This window comes from Urtica dioica, chromosome 6 (assembly GCF_054948205.1).
Source record: "Urtica dioica subsp. dioica isolate 48M chromosome 6, U.dioica_male_clone48M_v1_H2, whole genome shotgun sequence".
NCBI lineage: Eukaryota > Viridiplantae > Streptophyta > Magnoliopsida > Rosales > Urticaceae > Urtica > Urtica dioica.
In genome coordinates, this window is record NC_142761.1 from 36,025,371 (window position 1) to 36,047,880 (window position 22,510).

A 22,510-nucleotide genomic window follows, 5' to 3' on the forward strand; every position below is an offset into this window, starting at 1 on the left:
TTTGCGCAACAAATGCAATCAGAGTTTTGGATGAGCATGGTGGGAGAGTTCACTTACTTCTTGGGATTTCAAATCAAGTAGATGGAAGAAAACATATTTCTTTTATCGAGCAAGTATGAAAAGAACATTATGAATAAATTTGGTCCGGAAATGGCAAACCCAAGAGGACCCCTACTGCAACTCATTCTACAATCTCAAATTATGAAGATGGAGAAACTAATCCAAGCCTCTACAGAAGCATGATAGGTAGTCTCTTCTATCTTACTTCTAGTAGACCAGATATTGCCTTTTCTGTAGGTGTGTGTTCCAGGTACCAAGCTAACCCAAAAGACAACCATTTGAGTGTTTTCAAGAGGATTATCAAATATGTTCATGGGACTTCAAAATATGGAATCTTGTACTCTCATGACACCAACTCGTCTCTGGTTAGGTATTGTGATGCTGATTAGCCAAGAAATATTGATGATCGGAAAAGCACATCTGGTGGATGTTTCTTTCTTAGGAACAATCTGATCTCCTGGTTCAGCAAGAAACAAAATTGTATCTCTCTTTCTACTATGGAAGCTGAGTACATTGCAGCTGAGAGTAGTTACACCCAACTTGTCTGGATGAAGCACATGTTGAAGGAATATGATGTTCCACAAGATGTCATGACACTCTACTGTGACAACAGGAGCGCTATCAGCATTGCAAATTAAGAATCATGTTCAATACAACAAGATAAAGCACATTGATATTTGCGATCATTTTATCAGAGATCTTGTTCATTACAAAATCATTTCTCTTGAACATGTCATCACATAAAATTTTAGTTGGCGGACATTTTCCCTAAGGCCTTTGACACTGCTCAGTTCGAAAAATTGAGAGCAACCTTGGGTGTTTGTCCTCCAGACTTACAGCAATTAATTGTTGTGTAAAAAATTGAGTGGGTCATTTATTTGATCTCTTTTGGCCCATAGTGCTCATTTTTTTTTATCAAACTGCTATTTCAAACTGTCTCATCCACGTATTCTGAAAATCCCTCAAGTGAGACAGTTTATTTTTCAAGAGAAAACCATTTTGTCCCAACCGTCACTACATTTCAGAATCATTTCATCATTATCTTGTCTATCAATAAACTTCATCTCTCTCTCTCTATCTCAGTGTGATCTTCGGCATTCCTCTAATTTTTCACAAAAAATTTCACTTTTGCAAAAATGGTTTCAACTCGCCAAGTATCTTCTACCACTAGTGCCCAGAACGTGAGTCCCAAGAAGAAAGATGTCAAAGAAAGCTATTTATGAAAATATCATGCTTAACGAACATGGAGTGAAGACATTTGTTGGAAAACCCTTAAGAGTGTCGATGGTTAGGTTAGAGATTCTTCTTCCAAGAGTTTACCCATTGATTTGAGGGCCGATCTTCCTCTTCATCCGGATTTTCGAGGAGTGATTGTGAAATATGAAATTCCTCCTCCTATTCCCAATAGACCCCTGGGAATTGTTTATGTCATAAGAGTTACTTCCACCACAGTCTACTCGAAGTTTGACTTACATGCAACACCTCCGCTCACCGTCGAACCTGAAATCACTAGAAATGTGGAACACTGTAATCCCCCTCTTGTTCCTAACACTAGAGATACTGAGAAACTAGTTGACCTTGAGGGTCCTAAGAACAATGTGATTGGGTGGTGATTACGGGATAGTTGTGTCGGCCATATTGAGCTTAGATGTTGGGACTGACAAGTCCAAGAACATCAGTTCTTCTGGTGCTAGTGAAGCTGAAATTGAGAAAATATTTGAGAAACCATCTCTTGATGTGTCTGCTTCAGAAGAATTGACATCTCCAAAGTCCATATAGGATAGTTAGGGTACTAATCTGCATGCTGAACAAAAAAAAACACTGATGACAATCGAATTCTGGCCCAGATGGTTGCTTATATTAGGGGATCAGGGTATAATTCTGAGGACATTGCTAAGGGGACTCATAAGACCGACTCTCATTACAAAATGGTGAACACCATTTTAGAAGAAGACATGGTCAGGGCCATGAGCGGCGATACTCCCACCTCTGTGAAGAGCCCGCCGGTTGCTTCCAAAGGGACAAACGAAGAAGAAGGATGTTAAGAAGAAGAAGCCTGATCAATAGAAGAAAAGTAAGAGTGTTGAAGTTGATGATCCTACTTTGAAGAAGAAGAAGAAGGCTGAGAAGAAGAAGAAGAAATTAAGGAAAGAAAGTTGTTGATGAACACTATGTTCCTGGAGATGTGTCTGACTACGTCACCAGCATCTTGGAAGAAGAAGAAGAGGCATAGTGGAATTCTGAAAGAAGATGTTCCTTTGGATGACATTTCTTTTCCACTATTTTCAAGATGCTAGCCGTTTGAAGTTAGTGGTCAAGAGGAGCATTTTTCTTGAATTTGTTCTCTAGAAGAAGCCATGAAAATGCTCAGAGATCGTTCAACTCATCAAAGATGCTGATTTGATGATGACTATTACGAACATTGGTGCCTACCATGGTTACTTAGTCAGAGAGTTTTTCTCAATATCCCTTAGAAGATCAAAGATATTGTATTTCCTACTATTTGAAGGCATATGTTTATGGGAAGTACATTAATTTCTCTCCTCGCGCCGTTAAGGACTATCTAGAAAGGATCCCTCCCTCTTCACTGGATCCTCTTCCTTCAAAGGTAGATCAGGTTAAGTACATCACAAGTGGGAAAGACAAGAGATGGTGGCCAGAGAAGGGTCTCTACCCTTCCTCGAAACTAAGCATACCAAGTACTCCATTCTTCATATGATTGGAGTCAAGAATTGGGCCCCGTCTGCTCACTTCATCGGCATCTCCCTCAACCTGACGCAGTTCACTCACCAAGTGGGAACATGTGCTACACTAGACTATGGAAAATTTGTGTGTGAACAATTGATTAGGGATGCAGGGTCAGAAGCTATCAAGCTCCCCATTGTATACCCGTCCTTGCTATGTGGTCTGATTCTCAAGTAGCATACCGACATAGTGAAAGAAGAAAAGGTGAAGTCTTTTCTTGTTGCTCTCGGAATGATTTCGTTCAACTACAAGGTCTTTCAGTCTTACCCTGCTACAAACATATCAGCATGTCCACCTCAGTTCGTGTACCTCAGTCTTGCTCCATGTCTACCAAAGCTCCCGTTGTGTCTTCGATGTCCTCCTAGCTAAGGTATCTTACTGCATGGACGCTTATATGTGAGCTCAAGCATCTTGAGGATGTGATCAAGAAGGCTTCTGACAGAAAACGAGAGATAGACAATGTCATGAAGATGATGAATCCTTCCAACTCTGCTTCGACCTGCTGCTTCTGCTACTACTGGAGATGCGCATCAGAACCCTTCCACCATTGTTTGATTAGTCTATATTTCATATTGGTACCACATGAACCTTTTTTTTGTTCTAGTCTGTATGGTTATTATCCCTCTATCTTCACGCCATGGTTCTGAGACTTGATTTTATTCTGGTACCTTGGTTGTTTTATTCTTCTCCATGACCTCTCTTTGACTTTCTTTAGACAAACAAGGGTGATTAGTTTTTGTGTGCTGTGTATGATATTTGGATATCTAAAACTCTCTCTCTTTATGATTATGAAGACTTCTATGTTTAAATCTCTGTAAGTCACTAGGACATGAAAATCTGTGCCGACTTTGTTTGATCGTGTGCTCTTGTCTCCAGGCTCTTTTTTGAGTGAGTTTCTCTAGTCATTGGTCACTGTGTGTTTTGCCTACAAAAAGCCAAATGGAAATTTGTTGTTACTTGGTATTGGCTGTTTTTGTTATTGGAAAAACTTGTTGTTATAAGAGATGTTGGAAACATTTGGGCTGTGACATTAAGTTTACTTTCAACGTCAGGTTGTGTCACATGGAATTTCTACAGTCTATCTTTTTGTCTATTATGCTTCCGTGCTTTTTATGATCAACCAATGAGGTTTTACCAAGTGGATTGGGAAACGCTAGCCAAGGACACACAGCTGAGAATGTGTCATATATAAACAATGTTTACCCTCTTTGGTAGGGTTACACAGTGAGGTTTTGTGAGATTTGTCATCACCAAAAACTTTTTTTTATGTGCATTTTACTCTGTTGTTCTTAAGAGATTTTGTTGGAGCTTGTTTACATAGTTGGTTTTGAGTATTTTCGAGTATTGTAAAACACGCATTGTTATAAGCATTCGTCTAAATACTTGGGGAGTGTATTGAATGTAAAGTGAGATGAGCTCAAACATAGGGGGAGCATTGGTTAGAAAGCATGGGTTTCCATTGTTATACTTTTTCCACCGTCTACTGAAATTCTGTTTTCACTGGGAGTGTCATCCTTCCAGAAGTAGGCACGATTGACCGAAATGGGTTACCAACTCATCATCTCTTTACTTATATTTTATTTTAGTTTACCTAATCTACTAAATTGATAAATTGTTTCATAACTTGTTAGAACACCGCAAGAGACATCATGAAAAAATAGTTTTTACTTTTCCAATGTTATAAAAACAAGGACTTCTTGATGGATAGAGAATTAGAAATATTCGCCGACGAATAATAAAGAGTTTAATTCACCAAATGTATCTAAACCAGGGGTGGACCCGAAAATTCAAGTTGAAATGGTGAAAAATAATTAAAAAAAATATATATATATAAACATCGTATAAAAATAATATTCAAAATGTCTAATAAAAATCATTAAATTAAAATAGTGAATTTCTTAGTGAGTGTGTAAAATGGTTTTTTTTTTTAAATATATATTTATTTAAATTTGTAAAGTAAAAAATATATAGTCAAAACAGTATCCATTCCAACTAAATCGAACCGGACAAATCTAAGAGTATGATATAGTCTTCTTTAATTTATTTTCTTATTTTGTACGGTTTAAACTCTATTTTCCAAATAGTTTTGAATGGTCTAGATTTTTAGACACCGGTTTGGGACTGCAACTTTGTCTCGTTGGGTGATAACTTGAATTGAACGATTTAATTACATATGTGATAAAAAAAAATTGGTCTTAAGTAATCATCACATATAAATTGTAAGAGATCTGATAAAATCTACACTCGAATGTTCAAACAAAATAACTAATCCAAGTTATCACCGGTTCTAAGAATTGTTCGTCGCAATCATAAGTTTTTAGACACTGATTTGGAACTGCAAGTTTGTTTCGTTGCGTGATAATTTGAATTGAACGATTTAATTTAAGACGTGAAAAAATTAAAAGTTGGCCCTAGGTAATTGTGGGGGTATACAAAATAAATTTATTTATTTATTGGGCTTCGGTTCTTCCAAATGCCCAATAATTGATACAGTTCGGCTCGAGGAGGAGAAGCCCAATCCCAGTTTACAGAAAAGTGATCCAGTTCGCTCATGCTGACCTAGCCAAGTAACGACGTCCTGGTCAACCCGCAATCTTGCCGAGAAGATCGGATCTAAGACTTGAGCAGTCCACGACGTGGCGAGGATTAGCTGATAAACACGTATCCAACAGACAGTCATTTCTTCGCGTATAAATAATAATTGTTTTATTCATTTTCGCACACACAAGCTTTCACTCTATATTACGTACTTATTCAAAATCTTTAAATCTGTTGAGCTCGCTTACTTGAGTTCGACACTTCGTCTCCTTGTAAGCAGCATATATCAATAAAGATTATTCTTTTATTGTTTCGTATTAATATTCCTTTTAATTAAATATCATTTGTTTCTTATACGAAGTCTTTTTGAGACCCATTAAATAAATCAAATAAATATATCTTAAATAATATTTGTGATTGTTGAGATTTCGACATCAATAGTAATAATCACATATAAATTGTAAGTGAACCTGTAAAATCAACACTCGAATGTTCAAGCAAAATAATTAATGTAACTTTTCACCGGAAGATTTGATTTTTTAGATGATTTAAACGCTCTTAATTTTTATTGTTATATATTAAATTAAAATTATCACCACCGAAATACTATTTAATTAATACGGCTAAGACCACCTACACTTAAATTTATACTATTACATATTTTTATAATTTCATTATTCAATAGTTATTATATTATTATTATTATTCACATACACTACAAGAGGTTGTGTGTTTTGTTTTTTAAGTGATTTATATCGTTAGGCCGATAGGCAAGAAGAAGTTAAACCCTTTAAAGCTTATAAAATAATAATAAGATAGTTATGAAATTTTATAAAACAAATGAAATAATAATGAAATTTTTATAATTTTGTATATATGTTTTAAAATATCCATATTAAAAAGAGATATTTATAAAAGTTTCACAAAAGTTAGGGGCCACCCGGGCCACGCCAGACTAAACATGAGTCCTCCCCTGTCTACAACACAGTAGGGATACTAGACAACATTCTCACGTATATTATCTATCACTAGGACAAATATAGTCTTTGAATCCAGGCCACTTTTGATGAATATGGCCTGGATTCTCACTTCTATAAAATTATTGCAATATTTTTTATAATAGTTTTGAATTGATTTCATTTTATTTTATATATTTATATAAAAATAAAATAAATAAATAAAATATATGCAACGAAGTCGTATCCTAAAACAACCCGCCAAAGCGCGGAAAAGGCTTTTTGATGCGGTTAATCGCATCCAAAGAGTTCACATGTTTTTACGGGAAAATTTTTGGATGCGACTAGTCAAATCCAAATTGTCAAATCCAAAATCACGCACTTTTATATGCGACTAGTTTCACCTAATAACGTTAACGGGGAATTGGATGCGACTTTTGTCACATCCAAAGACAAACTAGATGTGACTTTTTGGGTTTTGGATGCGACAAAAATCATATCCAAAAGCATTATTTATTATAGTGTATGGGGACCATATAATGTGCGCTGTATGAAGTACCTACATAAAATGCTAACAACTATTGAGGATTTGAATATGTGCCTTATATCATATACATATTCTCGTTTATACCATTATGTGTGTTATAAATGGAATTTACATGAACTAAAATGAATTCTCATTCAAGAGAAATATAGGCCTAAGAAACTTAAAAATCATTCAATTAATAAGAAAAACTTAGAAAGAAACCATGGAAGAATTAAAGGAACAGACAAGCAAAAACTATCAAAACTTAATAAGTAATCTCCTCAAATATGTAAGAAGGAAATTAGCAATAATTAATAAATCTTATTTATGTAGAAAAAAAAATGAAGATAATCATGATTATTTCCTTAAACGTAAAACGTGGTTACAAAGAAAGGGTAAGCTCAATGCTTTAGTGTATTTTGATAAAATTTAGCTGATGTTATTTATAATACTTGAAGGACTGTACTAATCACTTTTCACATATGATGTATAGATTCTTTGTAACCCAAAAATTAAGACAAAATGAGAAATTCATCCCTCAAAAAAAAAAAAAAGAGAAATTCATTTATATGGAAAACCAAGTAAAAAATATCGGGGATATTGACACTAATAATACTAAATGAATGTCACTTACCCAAACACCTAATCCGATGGGTAAAACTATTATACCCTCAAAATTCATTTAAATGAAAAACCAAACCAATTCCCTCTGTTTTCTAAAAACTTCACTCGTACACCTCTTCATCTTCTTTGTTGCTCAACCCAAGCGAACTCAACCTCCACGCGAACTCAACCCACGTGAAGAAAGCCAGTGATTTCTTCCCCCCCCCCCCCCCCCCCCCCCCCCCCCCCCCACTCTCTCTTTCCATCTCTTTCTCTTTCTCTTTCTTTCTCGCTCAAAAAACGCCCCCCGCCCCGGCACCGAAGATCCATCTCTGTCGAACCTCCACTGATCTACGCCGGTGGAAGCTTTGGCTCCACCAACGCCAATTTCCCCGCCGCCATCACCTCATCGCCGTCATCGAGCTTCGGCGGAATCGGAAGCGGAAACGGAAGCGGATTTTTCCCGAGCGGGAACATATGTCCGACAGGGAAGATCGTGAAGACTATGGCGATGTACGATCGAGCCATACAGGCTTCGCCGGAGAACCTTGCGTACAGAGGAAACCGCGCGGCGGCGCTGACCGCGCTGGGAGGCTCGGCAAGGCCGCCAGGGAGTGCGAGGAGGCCGTCAGGATCGATCCGAGCTACGGCCGGGCTCACCAGAGGCTCGCTTCTCTCTATTTCTGGTGAGTGTTTCTTGTTGCGTGACTGTGGTGTGGGAGTGGAAGGATTGTGTGAGAAGTTCTGAGAAAATCGGTGTTGGTCTTTTGAGCTAGGTTTGGGCTGGTTTTTTTAGCTTGGTTTGGAAGGTGAAAAAAAAAGCTCGTCAAGAGAGAGCAATCCTTGGAGATTTTGTTTTGGAGCGAGTAAGAATGAGTTGTTAGACTGTGGGTGTAGATTCGACATTTAGGTCTACTAGTTTGTTATTAGAGCAGAAATAGTATTAATCGAATGATTGATTTTGCAGTGTTTTAAATGAACGAAATGTTTACAAAAATATATAGTTTGTGCTCTAGTAAAATGACTCAAATGAATATGCTTAATGTATTACTTGATGGGTTTAGCTTGAAAAATGGGCCGAGGCTGTGAGAGACTACGAGGTATTGAGAAGAGAACTTCCCGGGGACGCCGAGGTTGCCGAGTCCTTACATCGTGCTCAAGTCGCGTTGAAGAAGTATCACGACGACACCGTTAATAATAATAAAAAGTTCAAAGCTGTAATATCCATGCCTTGTGAGTTTCAATCTAATTTATGCTTTTCTTTTTTGCTCTTTTACCTTTTAATGCCTATTATGCTTTTTGACACGATCCTCGTCTAACGAAAAAACGAGTGCGGAGTTTCAGATGTGTCGGTCGTTCATTTCAAAGTTGCATCGAACGAACAGTGCGAGTAAATATCTCAATTCATGAACATGTTGTGCGTTAGATATCCGTCTATTAAATTCTTCAAGGTATAATAGAAGGACCGTTCTTGTCACAAAAAACTATGTCATTTCTTTTGCTGCATTATATTTTTCGAAACATTTCATACAGACGTTTGCGAAATAGCATATGTTTGAGGATTTCAAGTAAAAGTATGTGTTATTATTTTATTTTATTTTTTCCGGTTTTTAGGTCGACGTAGAAGAGAGCTTGTCTGTGGCGAAAGCCGAGAGCATAAGAGCGGTTCCGACGATCAAGGTGTACAAGAACGGAGAAAAGACGAAGGAGATGGTACGCCCAAATCATCACTTTCTTGAGGAGTCTGTGAGAAACTGTGTTCTCTAAAAGAATCACAATTCTTTCTCTTTTCATTTTCTGCTCTTTCTATTCAAATTTCTTCGATTCATCATTTCATACTAGAATTTTACTGGTCTTATTTTTTTTTTAAAATTATTATTATTATTTACCTGTGACATAATCAGGTACAAAAATTGTTTCATTGATTTTATTTTTCTTTCTGTCTCTATTTATTTTAAGGGAAAGGAAACTCCAATTAGAGAAAAAAAATAGAAAAAGGAAGATTGATGAGCCGGCAAATAATTCCGACGATAACGCGTTCATTGTCGCACCTAAGATTAAAAAGGTATGGAATATAAACTAAGATACCCCTTTGGATATTAGGTGCTTTTTTACGTTTTTTTGTGACCTATGTGGCTTATTTATGATGATTGGGTTGTTTTGTGGTTAATACAGAGTAAAAACACAGTCGAGATTTCAGGCGTTGTGGCGGCCTTGGAGAATCCGTCAACTCCGATTTCCCGAAAGGTAAGTGTGACAAACCCATTTGGATACGAAGTGTTTGATTTCGTGACATATCGGTAACAAATGATTGATTTCGTGACCGATGTGTCACGAACTCGCCCACTTCGTGACTAAAGTGTCACAGACTCACCCACTTCGTGACACATCGGTCACAGAGTGAATGAGTTCGTGACACATCGGTCACGAAGTGGGCGAGTTCGTGATACATCGGTCATGAAATCAATCAGTTCGTGCCACATACTTGATGTAATTTATTTTATGTAATTGTTTCACTTATTATGTCATTGACTTATATGTGTAGAAGTCTAAAAGGTGTGTACCCGAAGCCAACATAGAAGGTTTCGGGTTCACCTTTCACGGGGGATTAGACAATTTCCTCACTCTCTTACTCGACCAAATTTTTATTTCTTAAATTCACATTCTTAATGACACATTTTAATTTACACATGTTTTTTTTCCTTCAGAAATGATTGTGGCATGTTTTTTTTTTATCAAGAGGACATGTGCATATACAGGCAGAAGATGACCACCGAACTATACCGACACGGACGCTTAAACTACACACACGTGGCAATGCCAATCTGGATGCTACTTAAAATTATGTTTGTACGACTGTACGTATGTGTTTATAACTATATATATATGTGTGTATGATTATACGTATGTGTTTATAACTGTATGTATGTGTGTGTATGATTGTTAACATTCGTACTACTTAAAGTACTTGATTTCATTCCTCATGTGTTGTACGTGTGTATATGATTGTCAACACATTTGTCTCGAAGTCAAATGATTTGTCACGAAATCACCTCATTTCGTGACAGATGTGTCACGAAATGAGGTGATTTCGTGACACATCTGTCACGAAATGAACTGAGTCCGTGACAGATGTGTCACGAAATGATTTGAGTCCGTGACACATCTATCACAAAATGATGTGATTTCGTGACACATTTGTTACGAAATGAGGTGACAGATTTGTCGCTTTATAAACCATTCTTATCAATAAATCCAACACCAATGAAGTTCAAAACATTGAAAATGGAATACATATCAAAACACAAAGAAAGTTCTAAACATTAAAGGATAAACAAGAAAACTTTAAAAAAATGTTTGTATGAGCCCGTCAGCTTCATGTTTGACGATGATTGAATGCGTTGCAGGGGTCACGTTCAACTGAGCGTACAATGTTTGCATCAAGCTTGGGTAATTCAAGTTGGTAGACAGTAAAAGCGTAAACGTACCACCCTTTTGTTATACGCCCGGTTGTACCAACTTCCCGCTATGCTTAGCATATAAACATATTTAAACATAAGTTGTGTCGTTAGTTTATGTCACTCCGTGACAGATGTGTCACGTAATCACCTCAGTCCGTGACAGATTTGTCACGAAATGACCCGAGTCCGTGACACATGTGTCAGAAATGACCTGAGTCTGTGTCACATGTGTCACAAAGTGAATTCAGTCCGTGATACATGTGTCATGGACTCAAATCATTTCGTGCCAAATTTGCCAAATTAAAAACACATAATAAACATAACATAATAACCAAAATTAATTAAATATACCTGCATATTTGCTGAGACACCATTGCGTTTGTGTGTGATTAGTTTGTCAAAAATGGCGTTTTTTTGTTAATGTCCCGACTTTTCCAGGGTGTCACGGAGTGAATCCAGTTCGTGACACATGTTTCATGGAGTGAATCCAGTTCGTGACACTTGTGTCACGAAGTGGATCCACTCTGCGACACTTTGGAAAAGTCGGGACATCAACAAAAAAACGCCATTTTTGACAGAATAATCACACACAAAGCAGTGAAACCTATTTCAAAATGAAACAAAACAATTAAACATGTTCTTATATGTTAAAAATAGGACGAACTTACCAAAATATGTTTGAAGAAGTTTTGAATCTTGGATTTGCAGGAAGAAGAACCTTGGATCTTGAAGTTTTGATGAACAACCTTGGATTTGCAGGAAACTTCTTCAAACATTATTGCAAAATGGGTTTAAGATGGGTTTAGCATTATTGTAAAATGAGTTTAAAATGGGTCTAGGAAACTTACTGTCGACGAGCAAGATTCCGGCGACCCAAGTGATGAAGAACTCATGGAAGCTTCGTCAAGTTCTCCAGCCCAAATGAGGGAGAAGAAGAGAAAAAAAAATCGGCCAAACTTGGTTTTCAGAAGAAAAAAAACGTAAATGAGGAGATGGTAGGGTTGAGGGTAGTTGGGGAAAAATTAATTTCTCTCACCTATCACAAGTACTACTTTTGCCAATTTTTTAGTTTTGGGCTAAATTTGATAAGTTACATTGAGATGGTATTATTAGCGTCAATTCCCCAAAATATTGTTGAAGGCGATTTAACTTACCATTAAGATTTTAGACATCTATTCATTATTTGGACTTTATTCAAAACTTTTATGTCATCTATTTCTCATAATTGTATTACATTGTTTAAACTGAAATGCAGCAATGTATTCTTTCAATTTGGTTCTGAATGTTTCATTTAAAAAAAAAAAAAAAAAATGTGCCTGTTTACGTTATTCTTTGCGATGGTTTGTAAAAGCTAAAGATTTACAACATTTTCATTAGGAAGTTATTAACATTGCATTATAATTGATAGTAAATATGATTTATTAATCATCTGCTTAATATTGTGGCATAAACGTTTGGGGCAAATATCCAAAAAAATATAAGTAAGGGCAACAAATTAAGAATGAAATCTTGTCAGACTTTAAGATTATTGATCGTGAAATATATCTTGAGTGCATTAAGGAAAATACACAACACACGCTCTTAAAAAATAGCCTCAAGAAGCTCATTGTTCCACGAAATTATTTCTGGTAATCCATTATGAAAATCTAAACTCACACGATTATTCTTAGAATTCTAATTATGATTTGAATTTGACATTTCGCTAAATAAACATTCAAAGATAATTATATAGTGTCCGCAACTTATAATTAATCTAAGATATTATTTTGGCCAAATTTAGGTTGAGTGTTTCCCCCTATTATGGACTCACTGAAATCCCAAAGATTCATTTTTATTTTAACACAAATAATCTTAATATATCAACCAGAAAAACTGAGCATTCGTGGCTGGGTCAAAACAATGCGATCAATCGAACAATCAACTCAACAATATGTAACAATCAACTTAACATTGTTACGAAACAAACAAAGTGCTAAAAACTGCGCATTTTGTTACTAAACAAGTGTTTCAAACCATAATTAATTTTCTATACACAACTAAAATAAAAAATTGAGTTTACTTTTTGATTAGTTAATATAATTTACTAAATAAATATATTTACAACAGTTTTATTTCTATCACACATAAAAAGAATCTCAATTAAATGACAAATTGGGCTACTAGATACGAGTGATGTGTGTGTCGGAGACGGGGTTGGGTAAAAACAATCTCAATTATGATGATCAACCGCTTCCTCCGCTGCTTTCATCACAGATCAACGTATATTTATGTTTTTTCTTATATATATATATATATATATATATATATATATATATATATATATATTATCTATTATTGTCTATGAAATAATCTCGTTTCAATATCATGACTGTTATGTTCCACACACTATTAGAGGTAAAAATCTTTAAAAAATTTAGAATTGACAGAGACATAGTGTAATTTTGGGTATGGGACGTATTTGATCAGATTTTCAAGCATTGGATTTTTACACGAATTAAATTTGTTAACACAGAAATATTCAAATTCAGTGTTAAGGATGATTAATGTCACTTTACCGGCGGACATAAATTATTTGAACAGACATGTTTGAATCAGTATGCAGATTTATTAGTCTCTATAAATTGCGTAAGCCATTAAGTAATAGTAAAAAACATGTTTCTTCAATAAATCAACCTCTTATTATTAAAAATAATTAATTAACAAATAATTAATGGAGTAAAGACAGACTCTACTTAGTGTTTTAACGATTTAGACGACTTGCTCGGGTTCCATGGAACACAAACGTCAGCTTTGGTCCACGATGCCTTGCGACACACGCCAGCGTCGTTGGCCATCCAAAGACACTGATTACACAGCGTCGTCTCGTTGTTGTCGTTATTGTAGATGGTCAACCAGCGGCTTTGAACGACGCCGTTTAAAATCCACTCGAATCTGCAGAAGAATTCTGTGGTTTCGAAGAAGTTGGGTCTGAATCTCCATGAAAACGACTGGCCGTTTTGGAGAGCCTGAGACCCGAGGTCATCGTCTTTCGACTTGCAATGCAGTCCGAGCTGGGTTGGTGGATATATGGCATTTGTGATTCGGATAGTCTTGTGGTCCCATAGTCCTGCTTCGCTTAACCTACTTGCGTACAATAAGACAAGAACAGCTAATAGAAAACGGAGATTAGACATGGTTATGTTTTGGTAGGAGGGAACTGGGTATTTTGACTGACAAGATATTTTTGGGTATCGTAATTGGTGTTTATGTTTGTTTATATTTATATCCGTCGATGGGTGGTTATAATTGGAAATGGTTTTATAGATTAATGTACACGATTTTAAACTAATTGGATTATTTATTTGCGGAAGAAATGTTTCTATTTTTATGATGGTTGTGATTTATTTTAGTTTATCAGAATAGTTCATTATAGAAAACGAAATCTGTTTGCTTAATGCTTATCATGTTCATACTTTTTTTTTTTTTTTTTTTTTTTTTTTTGAGTTGGGGCACTATCGGTCAGGATTACATGATATATTAGCAGTGCAAAGCGCAGGTGGCACTATCGGCCAAGATTACATAGTAGGTGACACTATTGGCCAAGATTACATATTTTATTAGAATAAATCATAAAGGGGCATGCATTTCTGCATCCCATGGGGGCTTGAACCCATGACCTCTCCGTCGATGTGAGTGTGAGATTACCGCTAGACCAAGCTAGCTACCACGCTTATCATGTTCATACTGAATGTAGATTTTGTAGACAGTGTAAATTTTTTTATGGATAAATAAGGTAGGGATACAATTTTTATTTTTGTCAAAGTTTTCGAGGCATTGATTATTTGAAATACTACGTGTAATATATAGATAATTTGCAATACTGACAAAATAATAATAAAACGTTAATAGTTCAAATATTGGACTATAAATTTGAGATAGAAATATTAGAAACCCAAAAATAAGAGTACAAAACCTTAACGATGGTAATAATAATAATAATAATAATAATAATAATAATAATAATAATAATAATAATAATAATAATAATAATAAAAGAATTGAAAGTGTCATGCGAATTTTCTTTAATTTGATATTTTTCTCGCATAAGATGCTAGTATGGATTCCGTTAAAAAAAATGCTATTATGGATACGATAAGTTTATTTATACAACGATGGCGATGTCACAAAAATTCATCTACAACGTTTGACTCATAATTTTAATTTTTATTGTTAATGAATTTTTTTTATTATTTTTTTTACGAAATGTTTGTTATTTTTATTAAAAGTGTATTTTTTTAATTAAAAATATTTATTTATTATATTTGTAAGAATTCTAGTTTGAACTTTTTTGAGGCCTATGTTTGGCAATTTTCAAGCCTGGACTGAGACCCGACCCTCAACCCCGAGGGTCGAAAGTTTGGCATGGATTCATCTGCCTAAATCCTATAAGCCATAATTAGGTACGGCCCAGCTCGGCTCGACCTTTCAATAAAAGGGTGGGTCGGACCTAGACCCAGACGTCTCTCTAACTTGAAAGAAAGTGTCGGGCCAGGACGGCCTAGCCCTTTTGACATTGAAGACGTTAATATCCTTAATTTTCCATTCTCGATAGTTTTCTCGTTCATTCGAGAAATTCCTTAATATTATTCTCGTGATTCTCAATCACTAAATTTTTTTTTTTCACTTCCACAATCATTTTTGTCGACTTTATTTATTTATTCAAATTCACAAGTCGAGCGTTACAAAAGTTTGTATATTACACTTCCCTTGACTAAGGACGGTGCCAATGCCGACTTTTGACACGTCGCTATGTAGCAAAAATGGTTGGGCGAAATCCGAGAGCTTGGTCTTGATCATTTCAAAAGAATCCACGGCTTGTGAAGACCAATTGATACGCCCCAATTTTATGCTCTTGATAATCGGCACCATGATCAAACTAAAGTGCGGAATAAAGAGGCGATAGAACGAGGCGAGACCGTGAAAATTCTGAACCTCATTGACCGTATGCGGGGTCATCCAAGACACCACATCGTGGGCTTTCGATTCGGCCATGCTCCATCCCTCGGCTTAAACAAAATAACAGAGAAATTCTACACGGTCGCTGAGAAAAACAAACATCGTGGCAGCGGAGTAAACATCATGGCTGCAAAAAAACGGTGAGAACCTCACGGAGGTGTTGCAGGATTAGCAATATAATTCAAAACATCATCGAAATAAACAGCAACGAATTATGAGTGCTTGGTTCATGACTCGCTTTAAGGTACTCGGCGCATTAGAGGGCCCAAATGGCATGACGAGCGACTCGTAGAGGCCTTCACGGGTTTTATTGCCGGGTCGGATGCGAATATGGTGGTACCCGCTCTTCAAATCCAACTTACTAAAAATTCGAGCACTACTCAATTGGTCAAAGAGATCGTCGAGCTAGTAGTAACGAACCGTGATCTTAATATTGGTACGGCTATGCACACATATGCGCCATGTGCAGTCTTTTTTGGCGTGAGGAGCGCGGGAACCGCACACGGACTTAGGCTCTCGCGGATGTGATCTTTATGGAGGAGTCTTCAACTTCCGAAGCTCTTCATGCTAGGCCGGGCTCATCTGGTAGTGGGTTCGGTTCAACAAAACAATGTCGAGTATGAGATCAATATGGTATTTGATGTTTCAGAGCAGCGGGGTGTGGCCGGAGCACTACAACAAATACAGTTTTTCGGTGCGGATGACTTTTGGGTGCGACTTTTCGCACCTAAAAGTCGCACCAAAATTACTTTCGGGTGCGACTTTTCGCACCAAAATGTCACTAAAGTCGCACAAAAAATTTCGCTGATTTTTTTAAATTTGGGTGCGAAAAGTCGCACCCAAAAGTTTATCATACCTTTAGGTGCGACAAAGTCGCACCCAAAAGTCACAAAACATACCTTTGGGTGCGACAAAGTCGCACCCAAAAGTCCAAAACATTTGGTCTAAAAATTTAGCGGGATTTTGTTCCCTCTTATTTGTTTGTTTTTTTTAGGGATTCCCTCTTATTTGTTTTCACCAAAGAATCGGGAAAGGAAAAAAGAAAGAAGAAAAGAAAAGAAGAGAGAAAGGGAAAGAGAGAGACCGAGAGAATGAGAGAGAGAGAGAGAGAGCCGAGAGAAGAGTATCGGCCGATGGAGACCGAGAGACCGAGAGAGAGGAAGAGAGCGAGGGAGTGAGCCCGCGGAGGAAGAGCGAGGCCGACAGCTACCGAGACCGGGCCACTGGACGCGCGCGTGGGCTGAGAAGAAGCGAGCGCCGCCGCGAGCTGCTGAGCGCGCCGCCCACGAGGAGACGCCGGAGAGCGAGAGAAGTAACGTCCGGGAGTTGATTTCGCGAGCAAGGTAAGGAGATTTCATTCTCAGCCAAGAATTTCGAAAGTTAGGGTTGGGAGTTTGATTTGGGGGTTTTGATTTCGGAGTGAAATCTGAGGTTTTGGCTTGGTTGTGATGTTCATTGAGAGTTTTCGAGTTGCGTGGTCGCAGCGACGCGGTTGTTGTCTGAGGTTTTCCAGTTTTCATTTTTGGCTGTTCTGATTTTTCAGGTTGCTGCTCTGAGTTTTGGAGACTTATTATGTTTTTGGCAATAAACATAATAAGGTAAAAGTAACGAACGAATAGGGACCTTTTTTGCGTGATAACTGATAACTACAGAAGAAGAAGAAGGTGAAAGAGGAAAGGAAAGGGAACCTGAGAGCTTTTTGAATATCATCGGTTCTATCTGTGTGGTAGTAATTAGGTCGGAGCAAGAGACACAAATGGAAGCATTTCAGAGGATTAGAGTTGACAATCCAACTGTCGAAATGGATGGTACAAACCCCTTTTTTATTTTCTCGCTTTCTTCGAGCTCAAATCGTTGTTTCAGATTCTTACTCTGTCAAAGTTTCAAGCTTTCTTAGTAGGGATGCCATATAATTCACACGTTCTCACTGGAAAATGCAAGACTGAATTGCAAAACCCAATTTTTTATTTTATTTTTTTTAATTTTTTTTATGTGTGGCCATGTTTCTGATCTTAGGGTGTTAAAATAATGATACGTCAATCCACTCAACAAGTTCTGATATATATAAGAACTCAACAAGTTCAACTTCATGACAAATCACTCTAGTTAGATCCATAAAATAATTAGACTAAAAGAATTGAGCTAGTCAAAGTATGCTTCTAGATTATGTATTCTGATTGTATGTAATTTCACCAAAGTATGTAATTAAATCCTTCATGTCATCTGCCCATAAGAAAATTAATTCTGATTGTCAACTTTAAACCTTGGAAGATTATGTATACATATATAAGCTTTTATCTTTCACTTGCAATACTAGATTCCGTCTTAACATGTGTTTTACTTTTATATCAAAGGTGATGAAATGACAAGAGTATTTTGGCAATCGATAAAAGAAAAGGTATTCTTTACCATGGTGAAATCTCCAAGTATCAACGAGTTCTTTACAGTCTCTATCGTTTATATTTGCATGTTCCGCGACTATATGTGTATATATATATATATATATATATATATATACACACACACACACACACACATTTGTGGAGTTGGATATAAAGTACTTTGACCTCAGTCTCCCAAACCGTGACGCCACTGATGACAAAGTTACAATTGAAAGTGCCGAAGCTACTCTTAAGTACGACCTGATACCTTCTTCCGTTCCTTATCTTAATGACGTACAGATAGTAAACTCAATGTTTTTAGGCTATATAGATCATAAACTCGATATCTTCACATGTTTAAGCTTGTTGCTTTTCTTGTGTACTGAATTCGTTAGGCATCTTCGATGCTCTAGGCCTATTTATGCGATTTTGCCTAATATAATGCTATCTTTTTTTCCCGATCTATGTAGGTACAACGTTGCAATAAAGTGTGCAACTATAACCCCAGGTAACCGAAAATTATGCACTCAAGGAGTTTTTTTAGCTTGCTCTTCTGAAATTTTTACAATATTTGATGATGATGTTTTCTCTATAGATGAAGACCGCATGAAGGAGTTTAAGTTGAAACAGATGTGGAGGAGCCCAAATGGGACAATACGAAACATCCTAAACGGTGATGGATTTCCTCTAACGTCATATTTTTTTTTTCATACGGAAACTGATGGCTATAAGACATATATTTTGTGTACAACAGGAACCGTTTTCCGGGAACCAATTATCTGCAAAAACATTCCCCGTCTTGTTTCCGGTATTAAATTTTTCCTTTTGCTTTTGAGTCGTATAATCTCTCTGTCATATCATAGAGCAAGGACTAACTTTATATAATTGTAATTTTCCTTTCCAGGTTGGACAAAGCCAATATGTATTGGAAGGCATGCTTTCGGAGATCAGTAATTTTTATTTTTCATTCTGTGTATTGTAATTTTCATGCTTTCGGACAAAGCCAATACATATTGGAAAGCCAATATGTATTGTAATTTTTATTTTTCATTCTGTGTATTATGTGTATTATGGACCATTTAGATATAATTTTTATTTTTCAATCAAGCAATTCAATATAACAAGTTTCATTCAGCCTTTTATTTTTAATTGCTTAATTTCTTATAACAGGTTTCATTAAATTAAATCAAGTAATGTCATTTAATTGCATTTTATTTTATAAATAAATTAAGAATCAAAGTCACTTTCAAATCAGATGACAACTAAATCACAGTTAACAATTACATTTTTCAAAGATTTAAAGTCACTTTATAATAGAGCGACGTCTAAAGCACTATTTTTTTTCCCCAAAACTGACTATCGGGTGCGACTTTTGACTATCGGGTGCGACTTTGTCGCACCCAATGCTCTTTTACCCGCCTTTTCCACGGATTTTGGTGACATTTTAGGTGCGACTTTAGGTGCGGAAAGTCGCACCGAAATGTCGCACCCGAAAGTCAAGACTTTTGGGTGCGACTTTTCGCACCCAAGACTTTTAGGTGCGAACTTTCGGGTGCGGAAATGTCGCACCCAAAGTCGCACCTAAAGATATCTTTGGGTGCGAAAATTGACTTTTGGGTGCGAAAAAAGTCGCACCCAAAGGTCTATTTTGTACTAGTGGAGGCTCGGACGGGAAAACGTCATAAAATTCCTCGAGGAGTGGTCGGGCCACATCCGGGACCGGGGAAAACGACTCATGTCTCCGTCATTTCTTCCTCAAAATTGGCCCGAGAAAGGAATGTGGCATTGGGTCGGCGACTTGGGGCTATCGCGCGGTTGGACGGCAATAGCACGATTTTCTTCCCATCAAAGAGAAAGCTATAGGTGCTAGCGAGTCCGTCGTGCATCACGCCATGACCTACCAAGCAACTAGTGACAAACATCTTATGAGCCAATATCAGACATAATAGTGTCTTTATATGTAGTTTCAATGGAGAAACGCACCGAAACCCATTTTTTGACATGGTGACGTCAGTGCCGGTTTGGAGCCAAGCTAGCTTATACGGCTTCAGCTGCTTCTCTGGAGCGAAGCCCAATTCGGTTACGACTTCTTTGGCCACCATTTTCACAACTTCCGCAATCGATGATGAACTGACACACCTTGTCGCCGATGGTGCACAAATATTGGAAAATATTATTCTGGAGCCAACCATCGTCGCGGCCCGGAGGAGAGAGAAAACTCCGCCGTACCACGAGAGCATGACCCACATCGCCCGCAACTTCTTAGACGTCGTCATCGGGCTTGACATCGTCAGCATAAATTGGGTCGCCAAATAATTTTCGGGCGTTGTCGGCAAATAGCTCGGGTCGGGTTCTCTTCGGACAAACGTTACGATGATTGCTCAGTTCACCATAACGGAAACAATGAATTCTACCCCCGACATTAGGAGGGGCTGTCGCTGGATCACCGAGTAAGGTGGGATGCATAGCTGGATTTGCGTGTGGAGCCGAAGGTGCGGTGGCGGGGCCACGGTGAGCGGGGCTATAATTGTGCCTCGACTATTGACGCTCAATGACGAGGGCCCGTTGATTGGCTTTGGTGACCGTGAGTGGGCCAAACATATTCAAAATGTCCTGGATTGCATCACGCAATCCCCCGATTTAGCGGAAAACCGTTTGTTCTTCGGTCTCTGCGATGTCATTCCAAGCAAGAAGCATGAAGAATTCGGTGGAATAATCGGTCACGGATTTTGTAACTTGCTCAAGATTTTGCAAACTTTGGTAAATGGTACGGGCGTAATTATATGGGATGAACACATCTTCATATGCTTCTTCAATTTATCCCACGATTTATTTTTTGCTTTCTCCATCCCAGCACGTCGGGTCTTTGTCTGTTTCCACCATGCGGCGGATCGGCCACAGAACCGGGTGGGGACGAGGGGCACACGTCGATTGGCGGGAACCTCCGTGATGTCGAGCACTTCTTCCTCCGCCACGATCCAATCTAAAAATTCCTCCGCATTCACATTGTCGTGAAACTCGGTAATTTCCATACGGAACGCCAACTCCCATCGTGTGTCGTTCATGAGGCCATCCGCGTGCGGCGTCGACGGGCGCTGAGGGTTAGCCAGGCCCAGCCCAAGGGGGAGGGACGAATGGGGCAACTACCCAAGGCCCTCTCCCAAGGGAGGCCCATTTTTAAATTTTGTTTTAGTTTATATAAATAAAAAATAAAAAATTTAAGTCCAACTATGGATATAAGGCAGCTGATCTCATCTACAACAATAAGATAAAGCCCATTAATTGGAAATGGCCCAAAATTTCCATCAGCCACAAAAAGTCAAAAAGTCAGCAACTAAGCTATAATGTATAAACTTTTGTAACGCTCGCCTTGTGAATTTGAATAAGATAGACGAGTTTTATTTCAAATTTTTATTGCATGTGAGACGTCCTTAAATTTTAAATATCTTGAAAATAATAATAATAATAATAATAATAATAATAATAATAATAATAATAATAATATTTTAAGGTCGACGAAATTTCGGAATTAGGATATTCGAGTAAACTCGATATTATTTTCCGAATAAAATTATTCGGTACATACTCGGGGATTTAAAAAAATCTCGAGAGTAAAAATAAATTCCGAAATCCCTTATATATATTCAAAGTGACGAGAATTAATGAGAATATTCTCGGTTATTTTTCAAGATTATTTTTAATTAATTAAGTACAAGATTGCGAATTTTATTTTAAAAGGACTAATGTGCAACAAATTGAAGGATGTGATTGAAAGAAAAACTTACACAGGGGTTGATGAGAGAATGACGTGTCCATCACGGGGTGGGCCACTTGTCCCTTGAGTGGCAAGAGGAAGGGCTTCCACATGGCGTTTTCTTTCCTCTCCTCCTCTTGTTTTCGGCCACCTCATCCTTCTCTCTCTCTTTCTTTTCTTTCTTCTTCTTCCCTTCTTTCTTTCTTCTTCTTCCCTGTCCCGTACGCGAGAAACCCACCTGCAAAAAAAAAGAAAAAAAATTCGACCATTATTAGTAAGCCTGTACATCGGATTGGTCTTCATATTTTTTTTTCTTCCAAATATGTTTGGTACACATCTCTTGCCACTGTAACTCGAGAAACAAGAGCAAGTCTAGGCTGAATTGTGGAGCAAAATTGTTTGAAAAAACAATTCTCAATGTGCTTGAAAGGTAACTCGGCACCAACTATGTACTCAACGCAAGCCCTCCTACCTTTTTCCTTAGTGAAGTT

The 22,510-nt window shown here is 37.4% G+C and overlaps 1 protein-coding gene, 1 long non-coding RNA gene and 1 pseudogene across 2 annotated transcripts; 2 read left to right on the forward strand and 1 right to left on the reverse strand.

Annotated features, from left to right (window-relative positions):
* The first annotated feature begins 2,709 nt into the window (after nt 1-2,709).
* Nucleotides 2,710-9,314, forward strand: LOC149393827 (TPR repeat-containing thioredoxin TTL4-like; annotated as a pseudogene).
* Nucleotides 9,315-13,621: 4,307 nt separating this feature from the next.
* On the reverse strand, nt 13,622-14,062 carry LOC149393828 (S-protein homolog 29-like). Its single transcript, XM_089618175.1, has one exon. It carries the CDS (start codon nt 14,060-14,062, stop codon nt 13,622-13,624), a length of 441 nt encoding a protein of 146 aa, XP_089474301.1.
* Nucleotides 14,063-16,858: 2,796 nt separating this feature from the next.
* On the forward strand, nt 16,859-18,460 carry LOC149393829 (uncharacterized). The gene is made up of 3 exons (XR_016299781.1): nt 16,859-17,227; nt 17,428-17,692; nt 18,239-18,460. It is a non-coding gene; the product is annotated as an uncharacterized LOC149393829 (long non-coding RNA).
* Nucleotides 18,461-22,510: the final 4,050 nt, after the last annotated feature.

Bases quoted from the DNA above. Each gene is read 5' to 3' on its own strand.
- LOC149393828 (XM_089618175.1), bottom strand. From the start codon at position 14,062: ATGTCTAATCTCCGTTTTCTATTAGCTGTTCTTGTCTTATTGTACGCA.